This window comes from Megalobrama amblycephala, linkage group LG18, assembly GCF_018812025.1.
Source record: "Megalobrama amblycephala isolate DHTTF-2021 linkage group LG18, ASM1881202v1, whole genome shotgun sequence".
In the NCBI taxonomy this organism is placed as follows: Eukaryota; Metazoa; Chordata; class Actinopteri; order Cypriniformes; family Xenocyprididae; genus Megalobrama; species Megalobrama amblycephala.
The window spans coordinates 35,493,188-35,519,062 of NC_063061.1; the positions used below are offsets into that span (position 1 = coordinate 35,493,188).

Here is a 25,875-nt window from a genome sequence, read left to right on the forward strand (position 1 = left end):
TTTAAATCTCGCAATTCTGAGCAAAAAAAAAGACAATTGTGCGATAAGTCGCAATTATTTTTTTATTTTATGGCGGAAACAAGCTTCCATAATCATGGGAACAATTTGAACAATGAAAATGTTTAGCAAAAAATTTAAAAGTTCTTGTCGTTCTGCAAAAAAATGATTTTATAACTCAGTAATTTTGTCTTGTTTTCCAATACAAATATCAAAAAATTCTTAAATCAAGATACATTTACTGGAAACACAAAACGACTTTAAAATTTTCTAAACAAAATTTTTTTTATCAAAATTTATGCTGTTTTCAGACTTCATTGGCAGATATTTTTTCTTGTTTTAAGTATAAAGTCAGTGAATTTAGATTTTCTTAAGTCATTTTTCTTCTCAAGTAAATGCGTCTTGATTTAAGAATGTTTAGATATTTGTACAGAAAAACAGGACAAAAATACTGAGGAAAAAAATCTAGTTTGTGCCTAGTAAGATTGTTTATGAATGCTTGACATTTAGTTTTTACTTTGGAAAATTACATTTGATAAAGAAAAAAATAAATAAACAACTAATTCTACCCAAACTACAACTACGTATGATCTACGCCCCAAATTTAAACCGCATCTCCCTATTGGATAGAATATTTGACTGCCATCAGAGCTTCTCCAATGAGAAGACACTTTTCCGATGACACAATCTGTCCTTGCTGATCACTGCAAAATCACGTTTAAATAATACAAAGTACGAAATCAATATTAAAATGATCTTTGTAGAAACACTAAAGGGTCGTGGCTGTGGTTTTGATGTAATGGACGTGGGCGGCACGATCAGCAAGACGTACCAGATCAATAATGAGGCACTTCTCTAGAAATGTTTGGACACACACTTCTCAGTCTCTCTCCCTCTCACACACACACACACACACACACACACACACTCACACACTAAGGCATATGGAGTTGGATTAGTCAGGTAAAAGCATCGACTGACGATCTCAAGCAACAATGAAATTATATACAAATAATCTGTGCACAAAGTTCGCCTGACGTATTAAAATTTTTTGCCTGTTACGATCGATCTGTAATTGTGCTACGGTACGTCAGCCGCTGAGACGCGGATATAACTAAAGATTACGTCGCCGAAGAAAAAAATCGTCCACATGGCCTCTTCGTCAGCGGCACATTCTGCGCTTCATAAAAGAGACGGCGAACGCTGAAACGAAAGGCAGGCCAACGAAAGCCCTCGAGTTCATTTACACACATGCCTTTGATTCGATACTGAACGTCGACGATTATACGTGGACAATGAAAGCAAAGCTGAAATGTTTGTTCTAAACAAAAAACACTAATAATCGGGACTAAAACAGCCGGTCTCGTGTGTTCAGCTTCAAAACTCTCCGTCATATATAAACTTCCCATCTCACTTACTTACATACATACATATATATTTATATCAATATAGATCTCTGGCAGAAAACACGGGACAGACGTTGGCATTTGGCTTCTCTAGTCCTCTGCCTGTGTGAACTAGTGCGGCGCTACAGAACGGCTTCAAGCGTCTACCGATGAGCCGCTGCCGGGGCTTCCTGTGGCAGCGGGGTTCAGAAGAGTCGGGAGAGGGACGCGATGAGTCTTCTGTGTGGCGAGAGGAGTGTGCGGGAACCAGAGCCGCTCGGGCACACTGACGGCAGAACTGGGGAATAATACAAAAAAAGAACTTAATAATCAATTTCACAAAAATAATGTTATTAAATACATAATACGACTAATAAAATTGTAACACTTTACAATAAGAGTTAAGAATAAGAGCTAAGGTACATTAAATAAAATTAACAGATGCAACTTTTCATTTTAATAATGTATTAGTAAATGTTTAAATTAATATGAACTAAGATTAATAAATGCTTAAGAATTATTTTTCACTGTTAGTTCATGTTAACTTTTTATTGTGACCAATAAAATGAATGATGATGATAATAATATAAATATTTAATAATAATAATAATAATAATAACATAACTTACAAAATAAATAACAATAATAAAATTATAAAATTATAAAATATATTTAAATATATAATAACATAAATGATAAAGCAGTTAACTAATATAACCTTTTATTGTGTCAAATAAATTAAATTATGAAAATAATAACAATGATAATAATAACAACATCATAACTAACAAAATAATAATAATAAAATGCTAAAATATATTTAAATATATAATAACAACTGATCAAATAATAAAATAATGTATTTTTATTATTTATTTTATTATTATATATTTAATCATATTATTCGATAATATATCAGCAGCACTAATAATAAAACATAAAATATTTATTTTATTATAAATTATAATAAAACTAAAATACAATACAATTAATTTTAAACAATTTTACAAATTTTAAACAATTTTATATATCCAAAAAATAATATGGGTATTTTTAACTAATTTAACCTTTTATTGTGACCAATAAAATAAATGACAACAATAATAACATCATAACTAACAAAATAAATAATAATAAAATGATAAAATATATAATAACATAACTGATCAAATAATAAAATAATATATAATCGAATAATATGATTAAATAAATAATAATAAAATTAATAATAATAATAATAATAATAATAATAATAATAATAATACAGCAGCAGCACTAATAATTAAACACAAAATATATTTATTTTATTATAAATTATTATAATAAAATAAAATACAATACAAAAATTTATATATTTTAAATCCGAAAATAATAAAGGATATTTTTAAAGACAACATGAAATGAAAATTAACAATAATATTTATTTGCATCACCAAAAACAGTTATCGACTGAAAGTGTTAAAAAAAACAACAACAAAAAAAACCCCCACACATCTTTACTTTACCCAAACACTAACTCTGACTAATATGTTTTTCATATTATACCATTCCTGTCACTGTTGACATAAACTCTGGTCATCATCTGCTGTAGCTTGTTGTACCTGGTGCTCAGAAGAGGATTTGCTTTCCAGCAGTTTTCTCCTGGACGTAGGAAGTGAAGCGCTTGAGGAATTTGGGATATTCTCTCTTCGCCACGGCCCTTAGGACAGACGCAGGAGCCCATCCGCCAGGATTCACTGCAACAACAACAACAACATTCACATATACACCTCATTTAATAAACATGTTTGTGTTGAACAGACGTCCCTACAGTCATTGTACTGTAGTCATCGGATTTAAGACAAAACATTTCGAAATACTGATATATTTAGATATTAACTATTTCATAAAGATTATAGGTAAGAAGTACCGTTGGCCACGTATGTGATTTTGCACAAGATGTTGTCTCTGCTGATCTCTTTGTCACCCTCTGGTGGACTGACCAGCGTCTGGCAGATCATCGCGATGTTGATTTTAGCACGAACGCATCTGTTGTTTGGCTACATGAAGACAAAAACAATGAAATATGGCTCTCCAGACTCACTGAACTGCTGCTTGATTAATCAGAGGCAACATGAACACACTGAGTCAGCGGTTGCCACGGAGACCAGACTCACCTGGGCATTCTCGTGGTCGACCGAGAAGTTGCAGACGAGCCATGTGTCTGGATCGTTCTCGTTATTGGCCATGATCTTACGGATGGCAGACAGATAAAGGACGTCTCTCTGGGACGCTGGCCACACTCTCTGTGTGAGGAAAACACAACATGAGGAAGAGCTCTTCCAGAACACTGACCTGCTGTCATTCAGCCTCTCTCCTCACCTTATGAGTCTGGTAGATGATGACGGCGTTATCGGACAACGTCTCCACGATGTTGAAGTTTTCAACAGTAGCTGGAGACAAAAAATGAGACCAGATATAAATGAGCTGAACACAACTTAATGCTTTCATAAATGGAGTGGATATTAGTTATAAATATACTTATTAGACAATTATAGGAATAGATTGATTAAACCTCAAGGAATGATTAGATTTTGTTTCCCAGAGATTGGCAACTCCCTTTTTGTTTTTGTATATCTTAGGTAGAGATAGATTAGGACCATTAAGAGGTTTCTGATCAGACATTAATGTGAAGTCTAGTATTAAAGCACGTAAAGTGTGGTAAGAGTATACGATGCTTCCAGACTGCGCTTAGTCATCAGATGTGCTCTATTATTAGTGATATACAGCAGCAGAGCCTTACTGGATTATATGCAGGCGTCACAAAAAGGTCGAATCCGCTGTTTATAGATGCCATATTGATCATATTTTTGGTGCAATTTTTTCTTTAAGCTTTAGGCTTGATAAATGAACAATGAATAATTTTAGCTTGAAGCTTTGATGTCTGAAATACAGGGTGCTCTGGTAGAGGATTTTGTCTAATTTGTGCGTATACTCACTCTCCCAATCGTTACGGACATCCGTGTCCCAGAAGTAGTGGCAGACCTCATGACCTGTGACCCCTTTGACAGAGTGTGTGGCCTTCAGAGGGTCCAGCACGATCCCGTTCTCCTCCACCTCCCTCCGGTACACCTGAGACAGAGAGACAGAGAGTGAGTCTGTGGACCAGGGTGTGTTTGGGCTAAAACACACACTTTAGACTGAGTTTTAGATGCAGTTTTAACTTTCTCAGGCATTTTTAATGAATTTAGTGTTTGATCATCACATGGTGCTAAGATAATGTCATGATGTTCTTATAGGCACAAAAATACATAGAAGTGCTACTGTTAACAAAAAATGAAACTAATTAAAAAAAAAAAAAAAACATTTTGAAATAAAAATGAAATTAAACAAAATATAAATATTAGATGAAAACATTAACCTAATCGAAAATTAGAAATGTTGCCTTGGCAACTAACTGAAATTAAGTCTAAAACTAAACTAAAATAATATACATAATAAAAAAAATATATATAAATAATAGAACATAATAAAAACAAAAAAACAAACATCTACACTAAAATGAAAATGAAAGCTAAAAATATAAAAATAAAACCCAAATCAAAACATCAGTTCAAACTAAAACTGAAATAAAATATAAATATAAATAAAAATATAAATAATTAAAAATAATATAAAATAATATAAAATATAAAAAAATATACAAAAGAAAAAAAAAAAAGACAAACATCTAAACTAAAATTAAAATAAAAGTAGGGATGCATGATATATCAGCCACCATATAGGCCGATATATGCTCATTTTTAATGTTATCGTTTTTGCCCGATGCATATATATTTTTAATGGTGAGACTTTTGATTTTATAATCAGGCTCTCAAAAATTATATAAATTTTGATTTTATCGGCCAATATATTGAGTATTGGCTTTCAAATACAAAGAATTATCGGTTATCGGTATCGGTCAAGTTTTTATATCGGTGCATCCCTAAATGAAAGCTAAAAACACAAAAATAAAACCCAATTAAAAACATAAGTTTAAACTAAAACAGATAGAAAATATAGATAAATATAAAAAAATACACTAAAACTAATAAAAGTGACAAAAAAATTAAACTAAAATTACATTGAAAGCTGAAAAAAAAAAAAAAACAATTCAAAACATTAATTAAAAATAAAACTGTAAAATAAATAAATATATATATATATATATATATATATATATATATATATATATATATATATATATATATATATATATATATATATATATATATAAACCAAAACTAATAAAAACAATCATTTGAACTATTTGAAGCTGAAAACATGAAAATAAAAATTCAATTCGAAACTATAATAGTATGCTACCAAAACACTGTAAAGAACACAACACTGTTTTTAACTCATTTGAACTATTTTTCACTGTTCTGAACTCACTGTCCTGTATGTGGAGGACCGCTGAACTCACCTTCATCTCTCCCTCTTCCACCACAAGCTGCCAGTTTGCATCTCCACCCACATCCTGCAGAGAGTAGGTCATGTGATTCTGAACCATCTCCTCCACCTGCCCAAAACAAAACACAGCAAGGAGGTCAGAGGTCGTGCCTTCATTTCAGAGGATCTAAATAAACAAAACTAAAAGTGAGCAGCAATCAGTCAACATGAAACGCCTTTCACAACGTTTCACTTCTGTACTGTACGAGTATTTCTGAATGAAACAGAAAAAACTACTCCCTTCCTGAAACGCAACCAGCAAGACTTTCTGAGGTCGAGTTCAGCCTCCAGAGAATCTACACGTACCGTTTATATGATAATATTGCTGTAAACTTTATTACAGGCATTCAATTACTGGTTTTAACTAAAATAAAATAGCTATTTAACCCTCTGGTGCTCTTCTGTCATTTTTGACTGAAAACATTTAGGTTTTTTTTTTTTTTTTTTCTTCATCAGAATGGTACCAAATTTGGTAAAGGTTTTGGCACTTACTATGCAAATACACACATACACAAAAAAATCATGGTCATGATTCAAAAAGGTTAAATAGTCCTGAAAAAATAGTCACACTTGTGCTTCTCGCGGTCAAAAATGACTGTATTGGAAATTAATAGGAGACGAATTTCATCTAGTGGAAACTTTTGGTACTGCGGCCAAACAAAAAGCTCTTACTAAAAGCTCATTTTTTGAGATATCAAGCTCAAATTCGGAGCACAACTTGTTTAGATTTATGGTTTTGATTTTCTTGCAGTTTTAGAGTAAAATGTGTACATTTCATATTAAAATTTAAAATAGTATTTATGTGCATTTTTCATAACAATAAACGTAAAATTCTGTAACTTTTTTTCAGTTGACTTTTTTAAACTTTTTTCACTTCAGCAATAATTTGCATCTTTAAAAAGACATCAGAATTAAGTGTGCTCTAATGCATTCAAAATTTATGACCGTTTAAGTTGGAAATTTAATGCTCAAAAAAGTGAATAAATGGATAATAACTACAGCGTACATATAATTTAGCACCCTAAAATCCCCTAAAAATACAAAATATTAAATAAAAAATATTATCGAAATAAAATACTTTATATTAATTTCATTGAAATAATTAAAAAAAGAAATTGGAAGAAAAAAAAAAAAAGAAAGAATTTGGTCATTTTTGACTGACACACAAAAAGCACCAGAGGGTAAAAGGCATTCAACATCACATTAAAAAGTGAGTATCAAATATAAACTATCAGGATTTTGAGGAACATTTATTAATTCATCTATAAATCATCTTGCATTGCAATTATGTTTTGCCTCATAATTAAAATGACAGAGCTTTGATCATAAAACTAAGCATTAAATATGATCTTACTAAGACATATTATTGGCAGATATGATGACTGATATATATATGCATTTTATGAAATGAGTCTAGGCATAATAAACTAAAATAGGCATTTAATCAGCCATTTGTTTACATACATTACAAACGTGCAATAACAAAACCAGGAACATGAATTAAGAAAGCAAATTTGCTTCATTTTGATTTCATGGTGACTAAAGATAACATTATTGTGTGAGGAAAAGTTATTGAACATGCAAATTATACTTTCAAAAAGCCAAACACACAAAGACAGACAGAAAATGGAGGTAACAAGACAGACTAAGTGGCTGTAATGTGCTGTTAACAGTACAAGGCATCATGCAGACTTGCTAATAATACAACTGGCTGTGTTTCAAAACAGAGTGCTGCCTCGCCAGACAGTATTTTTGGGCTGACTCAGCAGTTCACTAGGTTTTGAAATAGGTTTTGCAAATAGGTGCAATGTAACATGATGTCAAGAGCTTCTGATGAGTCTGGGATGAGTGTGCTAGAGGGCGCTGTTACCTCAGCACTGAACCGGTGCTCATAGAGAGAAGGAGTGAAGACGACAGCAGAAGATGAGGGAGAGGAAGGACGAGAGGGGGGCTACACGGGTGAGGAAGAAGAGAGAGATGCAGCTTCATCAGGAGAGGAAAATAAACCCAAAACAAAAAGAGACCAAGACAGAAGAACAGGGACACAGAAGAGGTCTGCAGATGATCATGATGAGGAGACGATGAAGAAGAACAAACTCACCTTCTCAGCGAATCGATGAGAGCCCACAGTGGAGTAGGCGTCTCCTGAAGGCACTGAATTGCTCCTCTGTATCCTGCTCTTCTCACACTGAGACTATAAAAACATACATATGTCAATGATAAAAACATATCTGGAAATATATGTAGGGTGGGATATATACACACATACATACATATATATATATATATATATATATATATATATATATATATATATATATATATATATATATATATATATATATATATATATATATATATATATATATATATATATATATATATATATATATATACCTGGGACTTTTTTTATAAACAACCTAAAATGTAATGTAGCACTCACATTAATTAATTCATTTTAACATTAAGGCCCTGATATACTATACTATATATATATGAAATCGAAGATTGAACTGAAAATCAGGCCAAAACAAAGTTTGTTTTGTGTTCATTTTCTGAGTTCGAAATGGCTTGCCAAAGCAAACTCTCAGGAAAAGTTGGCTCCAGCTACAAAACACCTTCATACTACCATTGGTCCGTGACGATAACATAATAGGAGGCGTGCGCTGAGGCTCCGCCTTCTTTCATGCAGAACTTTTCTGACTCATTTCGTTTGTTTGAGTCCGTTAAGGTAAGATCTCCGCGGTTGAAACATGAACACACTGGATAGCGAATGAAGTTGTGCTTTTGATGAAATGAGATTGTTTTCCATGTTTGATATTGTAAAGCTGCTTGCTTTTAAGTGATTTTTTGAATAAAATGCCATATAAATAAATATGACTTGACTTTACTGGAGTGCTAAATTGCAGAGCTCATGCTAACATGTTGTTATGGTCAGATCAGCATTTTGCGACCATTTTTCCTGCCGCAGCGATCAAAATTTGTTAGCACTCGCGCTGGCGCAACCACCATAACGTTGCCCAACATCAAATAGCAAATGTAATGAAAGTGGAACGAAACTGCGCTACTCATTTGTGCTTCACGGACCATTTATCAGTCAGGACTAATGTCAGTGCAGCCCGACTCTTTGTCTGAGTCTCAATGTGCATTCTATCCATCCTAAACAGTATGTGACATTAGTAATATTCAACACTATTTAGGGCGGACAGGGTGGATAGTATGCGCACTGGAATGCAGGTTTTGGCGTGACTCGCGAGTCGCAAGGCATATTTAAATGTTATTTTTAATGTGATGACCAAAACATTATTTGTTCCTCCTAATATTTTCAAATGTTTTGCTTTTGAACTATTATTTAGACATTATGAATGATAATGCTGCCCTCAAATGTTAATCTGGAGCCTTGCAAACTTAATAAAACTGCATATTATAATTTCTGTAAGTTAAGTCTATTTATTACCAGGGGATTTGTCAGTACTACAGTCAAAAAGGGGGAAAATGTGAATAACTGTCTGCGCTGTAGGTTGATTTAAGGTGTGCCCCTAAATTTTCTGCTTGTGCTCCTAAGGGTGCGTTCACACTTGTAGTTCGGTTCGTTTGGTTCATTTGGTCCGGACCAAAGAAAAAAACATTTAGTCCTGGTCCGGTTAGCGTTCACATTGGCAATTTTATCACCGAACCAAAAGATATCGAACCTTAAGGCATAGGGATACATTCACAACCTGATTGGTCGGATTTTATGACGTATTGCCTATTTTGAGACGGAACTTACCGAACATCCAAAACAATGCTGTTTGCTAAGGCAAATGCGCTCGTTGTGTGTGCGTAGCAGTGTGTAGCCTGCATGTGATGGTATTTTGGCAAGCTGGGAACTCGAGAAGAGCTTATAAAATGTGTAAAGTAGTCAAAACACCGGCGGGAATCCATCCGTCAAACACACACAAATGATCTGCTGCATGGAGACGCGCGTCTGATGCCTGTGATGGGCAAACTCGCGACTATGACGAGAAAAACCGACATGCGCGATGATTCTTTCCTTTTTAGGGTCTCGTCTTCCTGTTTTTGGTTCGTTTACATGTCTTTGGTCCGTGTTGCGTTCATATATCATTCGAACCGCACCAGAGTTCGTTTGGAAGCGGACCGAGACCTATCTTTTCAGCGGTCTCGGTCCGCTTGTTTGGTGCGCACCAGGGTTCGGATGGCAGCGTTCAGACATGCTCAAATGAACCGCACTAACCGAGCAATCGCACCAGGGTTCGTTTTAATCGAACCAAACATGACAAGTGTGAACGCACCCTAAAAGATGCTTTTCTTATGCTTTCTATAAAGGAAAAGCTTGCCGTTTTCTCATTTTTGTTGTGTTTATTTTGTTACTGAGAGGAAAGCACGCAGCACATGTTTACATATTCATCTAAACGCCGCTCTCGGCAGTGTGGTTTGTGTCAGATGTTCGATTATAGTATATCACTGCTCACGTATTTCAAACTTCGTTTTACCCCTAAATGAAGAACGAAAAAGAACTTCGCCGTGAGTATATCAGGGCCTTTAGACCATTTTTCTGTCCCCAAATTTAAGACCTCTTAAAGGGATAGTTCACCAAAAAGTTAAAATTCTGTCATCATTTACAGAAGATAATTTGAAGAATATGGGTAACCAGTCGATAGGTGACTTCCATAGTAGGCAAAAAACACATCAACTGTTTGATCACTGACATTCTTCAAAATATCTTCTTATGTGTTCAACAGAAGAAAGAAACTCATACAGGTTTTGAGGGTGAGACAGAATTTTCATTTTTGGGTGAACTATCCCTTTAAAAAATGATAAGACTTTGAGCAAATGAATGTAGGACACACCTGCTCTTCTATTTTGTCTTGTCGGTCCAGAGCGGCCTCCACGGCGTCAAAGAACTCATCTTCATTGATCAGGCTGTTTGGACCCTCCTGATGGACAGAACAAGATGAACATCTTCACACAGTTCACAGCTTTTTTTTTAAGCTCTGCAGGCATCAGCACACGTGCAGAAACCAAACCCACCTCGTAATCGGGCCCTCCGAAATGAGACTTCTTCTTCAGCTCAGACAGGGCTGATTTATACGCTTCCTCCACCCTCCTCCTCTTCTCCATCTCCTGTAGAAAGCAAGAGGGGGAGCGACTTTAGCTGACTAAACACTCTGCTGCCGTAATGTTTAATGTCTTGGCTCGAGTAGATCTTGTCTCGGTGTGATGTGGGCAGAGCGAGAGACTGTATCGATGCGGGATTGTTCTGAAGCGCTCCATTGTTCAGACAGAAGCTCGTTTTGATTGTATATGTCAGTATTGTGCTGAATGCTGCTGACTGCGACACATCAGCAGACAGATTCAGCTCCACCTCAGTAACACACGCTCGCCACTTTCACACACAAACCCATTAAAACGGCTGGATTAACTTTTCTGGCAGATAGCGCAGGAGTCATTCACAGAAACGACAGCTACGGCTTCCATTCATACACCATCACCAAAATGATGCTCAGACTCTCAGATAGGATTTGTTTTCCTGAAAATCACTGGCAGGATTTTCAATAGCAGCACTGGAAGTATAGTGATTTAAATTAGTATAAATGAGTAGTCATGGAAGCCCTACCTTGTACATGCATTGTACAAGTTCACATATAGCATCAATACAAACATTTCTGCCACAACTATCTCAGCCGGTGAATTGCCAGGGCTTGATTCATTTTGACAACATTGTGACTCTGGCAGATACACCATCCCTCTCTTGATTTTAGCAGCTCAAGGTCATGAATCGTACCTTATCCAGTCTTTTCTGCCAGCTGTCCTCTCTCTTCACCATCAGGTCGATGCAGTGAGAAAGTGTAGCCAAGATCCCCGCCGTGGTCGCCTTGAACGTGATGGCCTCTCCTTTAAAGTCTATCCCATTAATGCCTTTATGACTCAAACACTGGAACACTGATGGAGAGAGAGAACAAATCTAGTCACACACTTTACAGATTTCACACAAACATACATATATATTAATAGTTGTCTAATTTATATTAATATATTTTATAGATAGATACATATGTATTAAACAGTAATATAAAAATATCTGTAATATATATATATATATATATATATATATATATATATATATATATATATATAAAACACAAACAAGCATAATATATATTAATAAGTTGTCTAATTTATAATATATTTTATAGATACTGTATAATAAATATGTATCTAATATTTATATATATATTATTTAATTTATATTATTTAAAATGTTATAATATGTATTAAATAATATATATTTTATATTAATATACACATATATAGGAATATGAAATATATAACACATGTATTATTATCATATATGTATGTTATATGTATATGTTATATTTATCATATGTAATATTATTTGTCTATATACATGCAAGTGTTATATTGTATTTATTATATTTTAGTGTTATATATCTGTATCTATGTACATATGTATCATATATATATATATATATATATATATTTTAGATACATATGTATTATACAGTATCTATAATATATATATATATATATATATATATATATATATTTTTTTTTTTTTTTTATTTTTTTATTTTTTTTTTTTTTTAAATACATTTTAAATACATTTTAATACATTTTAATACATTATATATATATATATATATATATATATATATATATATATATATATATATATATATATATATATATATATTAAAATGTATTTTAATACACACACACACATATAGGAATATTAAATATTAATATTATTAAATCCTGATTGGCTGTGACAATATTGCATCTGACAGAACATTCGTCATATTATACAAGAACAGAAAAGGTTTGATGACCACATACAATTTAGCCATTTAGTATTTCCACTAAAAAAGCAATGCAGAAATGCATAACTCAATGAAAACATCTCAAACACAGCTCTACTGGAGAAATGCTGACTTTATGTTATAGATTTCGCACAATTCATTACAACAGGCTCAAATTACTGGATCGCTGAAGTAAATGAAGTGGACACACTGCTCAGATTGTCAGTGCCGCCCCAGTACCGTCTCCTGGAGCTGAATCGGAGAGAATTCATCGAGCGTGAAACCTGCTGAAGTTTCACATGAGCAGAAATCAGTAGCGACGTTCCAGACTATGTAAATGTGCTCACACTCACATTTCTCCTTGCTGCCGTTGTTGTTATGCAGGAATTCTCCATCGGGGCGAGTGGTAGGGAAACCATCTTCATCATCCTCCACGACTGAGATGAGAAAACACACACACACACACTGTCAGAATGAACTCATTGACCTGTGGTTGGTGGTGCCCAGATCGGCCCATTCACATACTGAGAGTCTACTGTAGACGCATACTGTAGTACAGGGGAAGGACCAGGACGAACAAAAGAGGCAGTTGATCATTTGTGTGAATCAACAGGCCCTTGTGCTGTAACAACAGATGCATCCAGAGAGAGAACGAAAGCAGAGGAATCTGGATGCTGCCGCAGTCCGAATGAGTTTCAGCGTTGTCTAAACATTCCTGTCAGCAGATTCACACCGTTCTGACTCACATTCAATATCCTGATCTCTGCCACCAGAACATCTACTCACTCTTGTCTCTCTGGAGCTCGTCTCTGTTCACAGCATCAGCGCAGCCGTCGAAGTATTTCTGCAGCGTGTCCACCTGCCTGCACAGGATGTCCCGAAACGTCTCCATCTCTGCCAGCTTCTCCCGCAGACTGTGACCCTTCTGTGGGTTACATATGCAAACTTATTGGATTTCAGAGTAGGGAGGAATGGCATTTCATATCAATATTGGTTATCGGTCTATAGCATTTGTGTTCTCACCTTAAAGGAGGAGGTGGAGGTGGCCGAGTATCCGCTGGTGGCAGATGTGAGGGAAAGCATGGAGCCATGTCTCCTCAAACTGGATTCCGAACCATAACCAGATTCAGCCTAGACACAGACAGACAAAGATCATGTGATGTTCAGGAGCGCTTCCACACTAAAGACTCTAGTCCATCTGACAGCAGAGTTTGATTTGTTTGGTTGGTGTAAAAGCCAGGTTCATCTGCAATCTGGCATAATTTGCAGAATTTAATGACAACAAGCAGGACTAGTGACCCGAAAGTGGAGCAGCGAATGACTTTTGCATTGCAGCTTGTCACTGCAGAAGTTACACTATTGTTCAAGTACAATGAAAAAAAAATAAAAAATTTCAATAGTGTTCAACACCATTGTATTAGGGTTCTCATTCAGACACAATGGCATTGTGTTGAACTGACTTCAAACAGTTGCGTTTTGGTTCAACTCAATATTTTCATTTCGAAAGAACAAGTGTAACGTCTGGATAAAATCCATCTTAGTCAACCAACTTTGGAATTTTCAGAATGCTTTTAGCCTCCTGAACGGTGTATGTAAATCATGAATCGGCTCCGGCCGGTCTAGTAAAAGACTGGGATTTGGCATTTTTGTGGCCCTGTCAGAAACTAACCAGAAAACCCCAGTCCCCAGCTCTGGGGACTTCAAAAGAGTCCCTCATGTGGGTTAAGTGCCAGACCAGCCAAATCCCAATACACACCACACACACACACACACACACAGACCCACATGAAGATTGTATGCACAAATATGACTGTGCCTAAAGCCGTGCACACACTTAACGATTGTAAGGCCGATTATGAATGTAAATTGATACTTATGACTGATCGCGCTCAAACGCGTCCAGTCAGAGCCAGTTGTGTTCAGTCTGCGATTACAGTCGGTGTTCAAATTCCATGTGTAAGTATTTAAATCGGCTTCAGTCGCAGGAAACAATCGTTGTGTGTTGAGCACAGTCTTAGAATGTTTTAGCTAGTCGTTAAATGTGTGCCTGGCTTTAGTGTACCCGCCGTTGTATTTCAAATTGCATATATGTAGCCCTAGTGTATAAGCTATAACCGTAGTGTATTAGTGTCATCCTAAACGATGAGATTCGAGTATACCGTATCTTCCCTGTTTGTATAACTGTATCTCCCTTTTTATGTTTTTGCCACCTGACAAGTTTGGTTTCTTTGTAAAGCTCTCTTTATGCCTTATTCGACAATGTATGTCACATTACTGTAAAATGCATTATTCTATTTTTAATGGTACTTCGAAGAAAAATGTACTCTGATCTAACACTTCATAAATTATGCAAATCGAGCCCCAAGACAAGACAAAGGAAAAGTTTGCCCGCCAAGATTGCACTTCTTACCATTGGCTGTTTCAACCAAGGAGGCGTGTTGGCTTGTTTGTCCATAAAAGACAAGCACAAACATTTTTGCTTTGTCTCTCGATTGTCTCTGAATTGTCCATCGCCCTCTCGTGCACGTCTCTCCCGGACGTCTCAGGCAACCACGCTTCCTTCGCTTCCTTCATGCGCCATCACCTAGGAGATGGACTCTCTCTTTTCTTTCTTTTCCGGTTATTTTACTCTTCAGTTTAAACCTCGTTTGAAAAACCCGCCGGAGGACACCCTCCTGAAGAAGGACCAATTACCAAACCGAGCGCTCTGAAACTCTAAAACTACAGCACCCGAACCTATATGCAAGTATTAACTTCTTTAAGATTTGTGTAGCGAGTTTCCTTGCTGGCTCTCAAAAGTTAACTGTTTGTAATTTGCCAATCTTTGATCACCTCTCTTTTCCTGTCTTTACTTCTGCTTTTGTATCTATGTATTACCTCTGTGCATACTTAGATATATAACCTATGTATTCGTAGTTTCATATATTAATAATAATAATAATAATAATAATAATAATAATGCATTTTATTTTAGGCGCCTTTCAAATCACTCAAGGTCACCATGTATAAAATACATTATTAAATACATTATATTCATGCTCGATTGTTTCTGCTGCTCATTCAGAAAAACCAAGTCACTTCTACGTTCGTTTCTGCAACACTGCTTTACGCTTTGATGCTACAATAGGAATTTATTCTCGTGGCCAGAGAATGAAATTTCTTTCTTAATAGTCTAAGAGAAACTTAATGGTTTGCTGGACAAACTAGGATAGTTTCTGTAAACAACTATTAAACTAAAACTAATCATATATGTAATTGATTATAATTCGTTGTAATTAATTCACAATATATGTGCATAATTCCCTCTTGGGTCGATATATGTATCATAGTTAATCATAAGGCTTTATGATTTATTATATTCATATATTTCACCCACAAATTGATTAATACTTGTAATATCGCTAAAGATTCATTACAATGTTTCAATTAAGAAGGCCAAAAATATCATTTGATGCTTGTTCAATTTACTTATAGTATTAGTTCACTTCACGCGAGACCTTTCCAACGTGATTACGTAATGTGTGGCGCATCGCAGAGCAGTGCAAGACGAGTATCTGCGGTTAAAATGCATACCAATTTTTATTTATTTATTTATTTTTTTTTTAGAAAATGACAGATCGTTTCACTAAATAAGACTCTTATTCCTCATCTGGGTTTGTGTAGAGCTCTTTGACATTTGGACCTTCAACCAACAACAATTACAGTTGTTTTAATAATAAAAAACTACTACTTTGTGCATGCCATGGACATAACAAAACAATCGTCTGGCTAACACCTAACCAGGCGTAAAAGGTTTTCTTGTTAGATAACATTTGTAAAAGTTGTAAAAACTGTTCTGAACGCATTCACTAAATAAACTAATCAATTAAACTGGATTACTTTATTTATTAAACTGGATTAATTTTTGTTTGATATTAAATTTTAAGATAACTGAACTTAATAGTTTAACAAAATTAGGAATGTTAACCTGATTCAACTAAATGGCATTGAATTAACCTTATGTAATAAACTTGCTCATGCTTTTGAGTGTAGGGCTGGGCGATATATCGCATGCGATTGTCACGCGCATTTCGTCAGTAAAGTCGGTTCCCTGATTACCGCTAAATCGCCATCACCTGCTTTCAAATGGAGCGGCATTTAATAGACAGAACCGTAGATCACTGACAAGCTACGCAATATCGCGTTCATATCGCAGATGAATCGCCTTCGATAATGAACGCGATATTGCGTGGCTTTTCAGTGAACTACGGCTCTGTCTGTTAAATGCCGCTCCATTTGAAAGCAGGTGATGGCGATTTAGCGGTAATCAGGGAACCGGCTTTACTGACGAAATGCGCGTGACAATCTCATGCAATATATCGCCCAGCCCTATTTGAGTGTACGATTTCTTTAAAGAAATTAATACTTTTATTCAGCAAGGATGCATTAAACTGATCAAAAGTGACAGTAAAGACATTTATAATGTTACAAGATTTCTATTTCAAATAAATGCTGTTGTTTTCAACTTTATATACACAAAAATATTAAATCAGAAATGTTTCTTGAGCATCAAATCAGCATATTAGAATGATTTCTGAAGGATCATGAGACACTGAAGACTGGAGTAATGATGCTGAAAATTCAGCTTTGATAAACATTTTACAATATATTCACAAGATTTCTAAGTACTCTGTACTGTGTGGTAGCTAGTTTTATCAATTCAAAATGATGAGTTAACTTACTTGCTAAATTTAAGGCAATCGGTTTCCTTAAGTTTTTTATGTAAACCCAACAGTTTAATTAAGCTTTCTAAGTAAACTCAACTAATTACATTTTACAGTGTAGAAAACAGTTCACTTCAGTTGTAATAATATTCCATAATTGTGTAATTTTTGTACTGTATTTTTGATCAAATAAATGTAGCCTTGATGAGCAAAAGAGAATTCTTTCAAAAACATTTGAGAAATCTTACCAACTCCAAGCTTTTGAACAGCCATGCTCACCAAAAAACTCATTATCTCAGTGAAGCTGTAAACAGCTGATGCTAAAGCTCATGATGACGCAAACGTATTGGCTCAAAGCTAAATGAACAATACATGATCTGTGAGGAGGAGGGGTGGAAATCTATACGAGATTTACATTTATATTTACAGTCAACCACACTTTAAAAACAACAAACTGTTGTGTGTGTGTGTGTGTGTGTGTGTGTTTGACTTTTCCACAGCAATTTCCACTTCATCTTCGGGGTTTGTCACTGACAGAAAGCACAGAGAGTCACTTTCCACGAACCCAGAGCTCTCCTGTGGCTCATTTCATGACTAACAGCCTCTGGAAATAGTTTCTGAGTTTATTTAGAAGCATAAACACACACAATGACTGTCTCCCCATGAGGCTTCTGAGCGGAGCATGACGGCACAAGCCCAGGTTACTGTATCTTTCCTGCAGATGAACAATTTTGACCTCTGTACCACAATCATAAACACAATCTGCTCAATCTGAAAGAGTGAATGAAATACAATCTGAAAATCATTCACTTCCCTTCTGACGTTCCTCATACTGAAACAAATTTGAACAAATGAATCTGAGCTCAGTCTGAACACACACACACACATACACACACACACAGCCCACAGAGAAATAGGAACACACATATAAACCTACACAAACAAACAAACCTTTCCTGTAGATAAGAAACACCTATAAAGAAATGATTTTACAGTCACAACAAACTATTATTAAATAAATGTACAACTGTCAGAACAGATAAGAGTAAAAAAACAACCAACCAGAACAGAAAACAATCTTTATATATCAGCTCATCTATTACTATCAATATTTTTAGTGATTGAATGATGAACACGTTGCATTATGGGAAACTGTATTCCTTGTCATCTGCTGTATACTGCGCATTTTGGGTATGCATATGGAAAAACTGCACATTTTGTAGCCTAACATGAATATATACACACTGTCTTTAGTGAGGATTTAACATTGTCCTCCACTAGATGGCAACAGTGAGCTCAGTCTACGGTTGAGTGGGTTGAATCTGAGGTAACTATAGGGTAGAACCAGAGATAACAATTCAGAGCCTCAATCAAAGCCAGGTCAGCCCTGGATTCACTCCAGCCAATCAATTGCACTCTTACTGTGACTATGGCATTGATAACACCTCCACTGACCAATCAGAAGTCGAGAATCCCGGTAGTGTCTGAGGTACACAATCAATAGCCTTGGATGATAACAACCATTAATGCCGTATCACAGACCAGACACACCAAATCAATAAACCCAATCAGGTGATTACAAAAGACAACAAGAGGCAGAGAAAATGAGTCATGTTAATTCAGCATTAAAAACATAGTGTGTGTGTGTGATGTGTGCAGTGTTATTTTAGTATAATACACTATTATATTTAGTATAGTATAGTTATAATATAGTATTATAGTCAGTGAGCGTGTGTGTGTGTGTTATCAAACTCTGCTCATGGACGACAACAACAACAACAACAACAACAACAACAACAACAACAACAAGAGATGAGATGAAATCAAGCAGGTTTTGTAGACACACAAGCGCACATCTCATTTCCAGTAGCTTTATGTGTATGTGTTGACACACTGAGAGTGAAAGGCTTTACACAATACAGCTCTGATTAGATTTACAGATTACTCTCACTATCTGACACAACAGGAGATCTGAACAGCACCGCCCATACGGGTCTGTGTCACATCCTACATGTAACTCCAAACACAGATTTGTTATTAAAGGTGCAATTTTGCTTTTTCTGCCATCAGGCCCACATCGAAAAATAAGCTCAAATTTGCAGTATGGGAATACTTTGGATATAGAAAAAACAAACGCGGGTTTGTCCTTGAGGATAGATATCCGGTTTGCAAAAAATGTGGATGCAAAGTAGCTGCAAACCTGTTCGAGAACACCATCCGTGCAGATAAAGCGAATGAGCCGTACCGTTTCATGTGTCAGGTCAATCAAACGTTCAAGAAAAATAAATGTCTCTCCCCCTAAAACCAACAACAAGCACAAAGCAAATCACTGTTGTGACAACTAAATCCTAACAAACTCTGTCCCACCCAAACTTTCTAAAACAAATACGTCAATACAAGAAAATAAAAATCCACTTGTCAAGTGATTTAATGATTAAAAACCTTCATTACTGAAGCTGATCGGTGTCTGTGCTTCTGGACTATTCCCTTTGTACCCTGATGAGAGATGATAGACAGAGGCAAAGTGTCAGTGGGAAGAATTTCAGGAGTGATTCAGACCGAGGGGCCTCTTCCATGAAGAGCCTTGAGTGTGTGAGTCACTATCAGAGAGGGGTCATCCTCAAGGCAAGAGAAGGATGAATGGACAGGGGAAATACATGCATGTGCGAAAACGCTCCCCTCCCCTCTCCCCGGCAGAAATCAGAAGCACGTGTGGATCAGGGTGCGGCCTCAAAACACGAACACTTGTGCAAACTCAGCAGACCTTGAAAGAGGCAGACCAATAATACACACACATACACAAAAAACAAGGTCTGGAATATATAGATAAAATAAAAAATATTTTTTAAAAATGTTAATTTTTTTAAATGTTGTGCATTTATTATTATTAATTCATTATATCATTTTATATTTATATTAATGAAAATTATATATATTATATATATATATATATATATATATATATATATATACACACAGTCCAAAAGTTTGGAACCACTAAGATTTTTAATGTTTTTAAAAGAAGTTTCGTCTGCTCACCAAGGCTACATTTATTTAATTAAAAATACAGTAAAAAACAGTAATATTGTGAAATATTATTACAATTTAAAATAACTGTGTACTATTTAAATATATTTGACAAAGTAATTTATTCCTGTGATGGCAAAGCTGAATTTTCAGCATCATTACTCCAGTCTTCAGTGTCACATGATCCTTCAGAAATCATTCTAATATACTGATCTGCTGCTCAAGAAACATTTAATGTGTACAATTGTACAAAATATTTGTGTACAATATATTTTTTCAGGATTATTTGATGAATAGAAAGTTCAAAAGAACAGTGTTTATCTGAAATCTAATCTTTTCTAATCTATTCATCAAGGAATCCTGAAAAAAAAAAAAAAAAGTACACAACTGTTTTCAACATTGAAAATAATCATAAATGTTTATTGAGCAGCAAATCAGCATATTAGAATGATTTCTGAAGGATCATGTGACACTGAAGACTGGAGTAATGAAGCTGAAAATTCAGCTTTGCATCACAGGAATAAATTACTTTGTCAAATATATTTAAATAGTACACAGTTATTTTAAATTGTAATAATATTTCACAATATTACTGTTTTTTACTGTATTTTTAATTAAATAAATGTAGCCTTGGTGAGCAGACGAAACTTCTTTTAAAAACATTAAAAATCTTAGTGGTTCCAAACTTTTGGACTGGACTGTACTGTAATATATATATATATATATATATCCAACAGAGCATATAAAATACCAAAAATAAAAATCTTTTTTTTAAAACATTGCCAAGTAAAACGCTGCGTTTATATAGAACTGTCTCTTTACGACCACAAACGGGACACTTTTCAGACGCGCATTCTGACTTTGCCTCGGCGCCAGGCGCAAGTCAAACGCGCGGAAAAGGTACGCTACAGGTGACTACGAGGGAGCTTCACTTGAACAACAGTGAACTGCGGTAAAAACTCGGTAAAACTCAGAAAAATTAACATGACTATCCAATCAGCCGTTATACTGTGCTCGTGGTGCGCACTCAAGAATTGCATGCGCAAATGCGCCGGTGCGCGCTGCATATTACTTTATTATAGCTTAAATAATGTGCAAAAGAAACTACGAGCAATGAACGTCGTTGTTCTGTTGTAAGTCAAGTCATGAAATGACCAAACATGCGATTAAAGCTGCCTCAAAACTGTGCATGCATGCATTTGTTGACATGCTTTAAAGCTATTATTATCCAATTTGTTGGCCTTAAAATGTCTTAAAAGTGTACATATGTACACCAGGCAAATCTAAACTTTCTTGGAGGAGCATGCCTCCATACCCCCCTAACAAACATCAATTTTTGACCTCGGTAATTATGAAACCCTGCGTACGGCCCTCCTTATATCTAATGTAAACGGGTAAACGTACATTTCTCCAAATGTGTGCACTTTTGGACTAAAAGTTTGTATGTGTAGCTATGCACTGTGATCAAATGGGACCAAACGTGATTGAATGTAGAGGGTTGTGTCTTGTTATTCTATTAATAACTACCGATTGATTTTGCATTTTCTACCAGAAATAAAGAATTATTAGTGTAATTTTCCAAAAAACAAAAAAAACTTTTCAAAACATCCCCCCCTCTGTTTTTTTCACAAATCGCACCCTGTATATTATATTATATTATATATATTATATATTTTAACAAATTATTATTTTTTATAAACAAATAATTGTGTTTAGTAAATAAAAGTAATAAAATATTAAATAAACCAATTTTTATATATATATATATATATATATATATATATATATATATATATATATATATATATATATATATATATATATATATATATATTCTTATTATTATTTGTTTATAAAAAATAATAATTTGTTAAAAAATTATATATATATATATATATATATATATATATATATATATATATATATATATATATATATATATATATATATATATATCTCCGAACACACACAGACTCACCCCTCTCATCTCATTTCTAAAGTTTTCCGTCGCTCAGTAGCTCCAATCATGACGTCTTACTGTTCCTCTCATCTGCCTTTGTTTTCATTTCTATCTGTACCTGCCCACATCCTCTCTCTCACTATAGAGTATTCTACTGAGCGGTATGTTCACTCATGCGTGTTAGTGTTGAACTACTCCATTTGTGTTTTCTGTATGCTCTATGAGGAAGAGTTTGTTAAATATCACGTACGAGCATCACACATTGTTTTTATTTGCGTTACCATAGGATTGTGTGTTTGTGACCTAAACCGACTTCCTCGTGTGTGAGTGTGCGTGTGTCACTTCAGTGCTCTGCCCTTCAGATGATGTAAACAGATTGAATCACATTCTCAATCTCACACAATCTCACTCTGATTTCTCATCTCAAAACATTATTATTCACTTCTGTGACTCAGTGTGTAACTAACCCACTCTGAGCTTACTTTTCAGTAACAGGGCTGAAAAAGAGCAATGTCTGGTTTCAGATCTACCCACCCAAATATGTCAGATAAAAATAAAAAGAAGCAGTGGTTGGTTGTCAGTCAGATTGCTTCTTCCTGTCAACAGGGGTGGTTCTCAGACAAACCAGACTTAATACTGATAGTCAATAGTCTGGCTGTGTGAGAAAAGAGCATGCTGGGTAAAGACAGGCATGTTGGAGGAACTCACCCTGTGCAGCTCGATGGAATCGATCCACTGGTTGCGATGTTCTGGGTCCTGTGCCCGGAGATACCACACGCTATCATTGACACTGATGTCCAGACGGCACTCGTCAAACTCGTGAGGCTACAGAGAAAGAAAGAGAGAATACTTATTAGATTAATAATATGCATGACCTAATTATCATACACCATTACTAATGATAATGAACCGAGGTATGGAAACGAGAGGTATGGATATACTTGTATGCATATACAGGTGCTCTTGCAGACCGTCCACAAATTGTTGAGAAAGCAGATGCACGAAGCGAAATATGGCATTATTTTGCTTACACTGCCGACAGTCAGGGCAAGCCCACGGACATCACAAAGCCGGTCTGCAAAAGATGTTACAAAATAACGCAAGCGAAGGGAGTCAAAAGCATCTTGCCGTCAAACATCCCGATTTGTACAAAGAATTTAAAGAGCGACAGGTTAGTGTGATACCAGCATTATGTTTATGCTCTCAAACATTTTTATTTATTTTACTCGTGCAAACAGACCTGAGGTGTATTATTGAGTCTAAGTTTAATAAGTGATATCTGGTTGCAAAAATAAAATTGATTTAAAAATACATAAATATGTGAAGGTATACAGTTATTTTAAACCAATTTATGCTTTAATAACATTGTAATCTACAGTAATCTAATTTTTACAATAATCTTACTGTCAAAAACCTGTATAAAAAAACAGCAAAAAAGCATAACAGCAAATAGGACTAATTTACAATTTTATTGAGCATGAAAATAATAAACATTAAAAATTATGTTACATCTAACTAACTTCACGGGAATGAAGCTCAAATCCAGAATTATCAGCTGCACACTGGTGAAGAAAGAAGTTCTGTCATGTGTTATTTACTTTTCCTGCTGTTTTAGGTTTTTGCCGTAGTATCGTTTAAGTATCGGTATCGTGATATTTAAGTTGGGTATCGTATCGAAGTCAAAATTTTGGTATCGTGACAACACTAAAACAAGGTGCTTTTTGGTAATGTAGGGATCCAGCAATTTAATCTGATGCTGATGAACCAAGTCAGGACTACACAGAACCACCACTACCAAGAGAAGAAAAAAAAAAGAGCCTTGACCCACAAAGCCAGCTGGGAAATGTGAGATATTTCCCTCAGAAGAAAAAAAACAAAAAAAACAACACTAACAGCATCCACGTCTGCTGTGTGAGTGTGTAAGTTTGGTATTATTGCCAGATGTAGATCTCTGCAGACCTCACACTGCTCTATGAAATCCAGATGAGGAGTCAAACACTCCTCTCCATCAGTCTGATATACTGCACTCCTCCCAAGCTGTTTCTTTTCACTTCCTTTCACTCTTCATTCTTTGCCTCCCTCTATCCAACAGCATATTGGAACTGGGGTGCCTCTGGGCTCAGTGCTTGGACCACTTCTCTTTTCCATCTACATGTTGTGACTAGGATCTGTCATTCCAAAACATGTTTTTTCCCGTCACTGCAAGAGATGGGTACCGAAATCTGGTATTAAAAGGGCGCCGGGGCTAAATAAGCTTGGATTTTACCGGTTTTGCTATCGGTACTAAAGAAATTAAGAACATAAACATACTATTTATTATCGCGTTATCTTGCAAATTTTATATTGCTCTAGCCCTAAGTCTAGGGCTGCCCTGACTAAACATTTTTCTGAATGACTAGTAGATTAGTTGACTAATCGCACGTTTATTAATAAACATAATAATGAGGCTTTAATGCCTACATAGCCTAATCAGCGTTCAAGTGCATGCCACAGCGCACCAGAGGAAGTAATGATTATGAATGTGTCAGGGAAAACAGCAAGGAGATTGCTTTAACATTTTAATAATTAATTGACAAACTAGTGTTTTCTGTATTTTCGGCTGCAGTGATGAAGTTAACAATGCTGACTCGTCAACTCTGCAGTAGTAGACCCGCCTATATGCACGTTTCATAAGGATTGCATAACCTGAGATTATTTGTTTTCCAGTTGAATTGGTTCATTTAAAAGTAGTAATTTCACTTTCTATAGGAGATATTTTTCATGTCTGTGAGGAAAGTTTACATGGAGTTTGTTTTTTTTGGCACGCACAAGTTCACAGAGAGAAACTGCAGAAATCGCACCCTGTTTGCTTTCATTACTTTACAAAAGCACGTTTTGTTGGTATTAACAGTGCACAGACTCAAAAGATGTATTAAGGTGCGGTCACACTGCACTTTTCGTTCCATTGACTTCCATTCAAACGCATGCGAATGCGTCAGACCGGAAACGCAAGCTCGTGCGAAAAATTTCGCATTTCGCTGCGTTCCAAAGTTCAAGTTTGGTGAACTCTGACCTGCGAATTTGCATCACGTGAAAACGTGCGACCAGTAGAAGATCGATTCGTCACGGCATGACCTCTTGGCTGAATTAAAATAATTATATTTTTGCAGTAAAGTCGAGTAGGTTCTGTATTTTTTCATTTTAAATGTATTACTTTAAGTTATGTGTTGAATTCATGTTTATAAAAAAGACGCTGTAGACCGCGACGTCATATCACGACCGTTACAGCATCCAAAAAAAATTCGCACGTTCAAAGTCTAGTGTGACCGCGGCTTTACTCTTATCTGCTTGTCCAAAAATGACAGAGTATTTTAAGTGCAAGTGATCGCACCGGCACCTCTATGTTAGCCGTCATGCAGTAAGCGTGCTACTATTCAGCTTTCAAACACTTGAATAGCCCACATTTTTTCTATGTTAATATTAAAGCGAGCGGCAACGTAAAGTTGCTACTACTTGTACATGACCTGAAGTAC

At 35.3% G+C, this 25,875-nt stretch overlaps 1 protein-coding gene across 2 annotated transcripts in view; it reads right to left on the bottom strand.

Annotated features, from left to right (window-relative positions):
• LOC125253620 (ceramide transfer protein) overlaps positions 1 to 25,875 on the bottom strand; it is a 49,648-nt gene continuing 23,773 nt past the window's right edge. Inside the window, exons 3-18 of one of the 2 annotated variants that reach the window (XM_048167663.1) lie at positions 23,072 to 23,188; positions 13,697 to 13,804; positions 13,460 to 13,598; positions 13,027 to 13,110; positions 11,638 to 11,795; positions 10,884 to 10,976; positions 10,703 to 10,789; positions 7,954 to 8,046; positions 7,723 to 7,803; positions 5,827 to 5,922; positions 4,361 to 4,493; positions 3,744 to 3,814; positions 3,539 to 3,667; positions 3,292 to 3,421; positions 2,984 to 3,118; positions 1 to 1,680 (exon numbers count right to left, since the gene is read on the bottom strand). In XM_048167663.1, coding sequence (XP_048023620.1) covers positions 2,991 to 3,118; positions 3,292 to 3,421; positions 3,539 to 3,667; positions 3,744 to 3,814; positions 4,361 to 4,493; positions 5,827 to 5,922; positions 7,723 to 7,803; positions 7,954 to 8,046; positions 10,703 to 10,789; positions 10,884 to 10,976; positions 11,638 to 11,795; positions 13,027 to 13,110; positions 13,460 to 13,598; positions 13,697 to 13,804; positions 23,072 to 23,188 — 1,647 coding nt within the window. In that variant the 3' untranslated portion in view covers positions 1 to 1,680; positions 2,984 to 2,990. The remainder of the gene's footprint in view (positions 1,681 to 2,983; positions 3,119 to 3,291; positions 3,422 to 3,538; positions 3,668 to 3,743; positions 3,815 to 4,360; positions 4,494 to 5,826; positions 5,923 to 7,722; positions 7,804 to 7,953; positions 8,047 to 10,702; positions 10,790 to 10,883; positions 10,977 to 11,637; positions 11,796 to 13,026; positions 13,111 to 13,459; positions 13,599 to 13,696; positions 13,805 to 23,071; positions 23,189 to 25,875) is intronic. The other variant, XM_048167664.1, reaches the window with a different exon arrangement.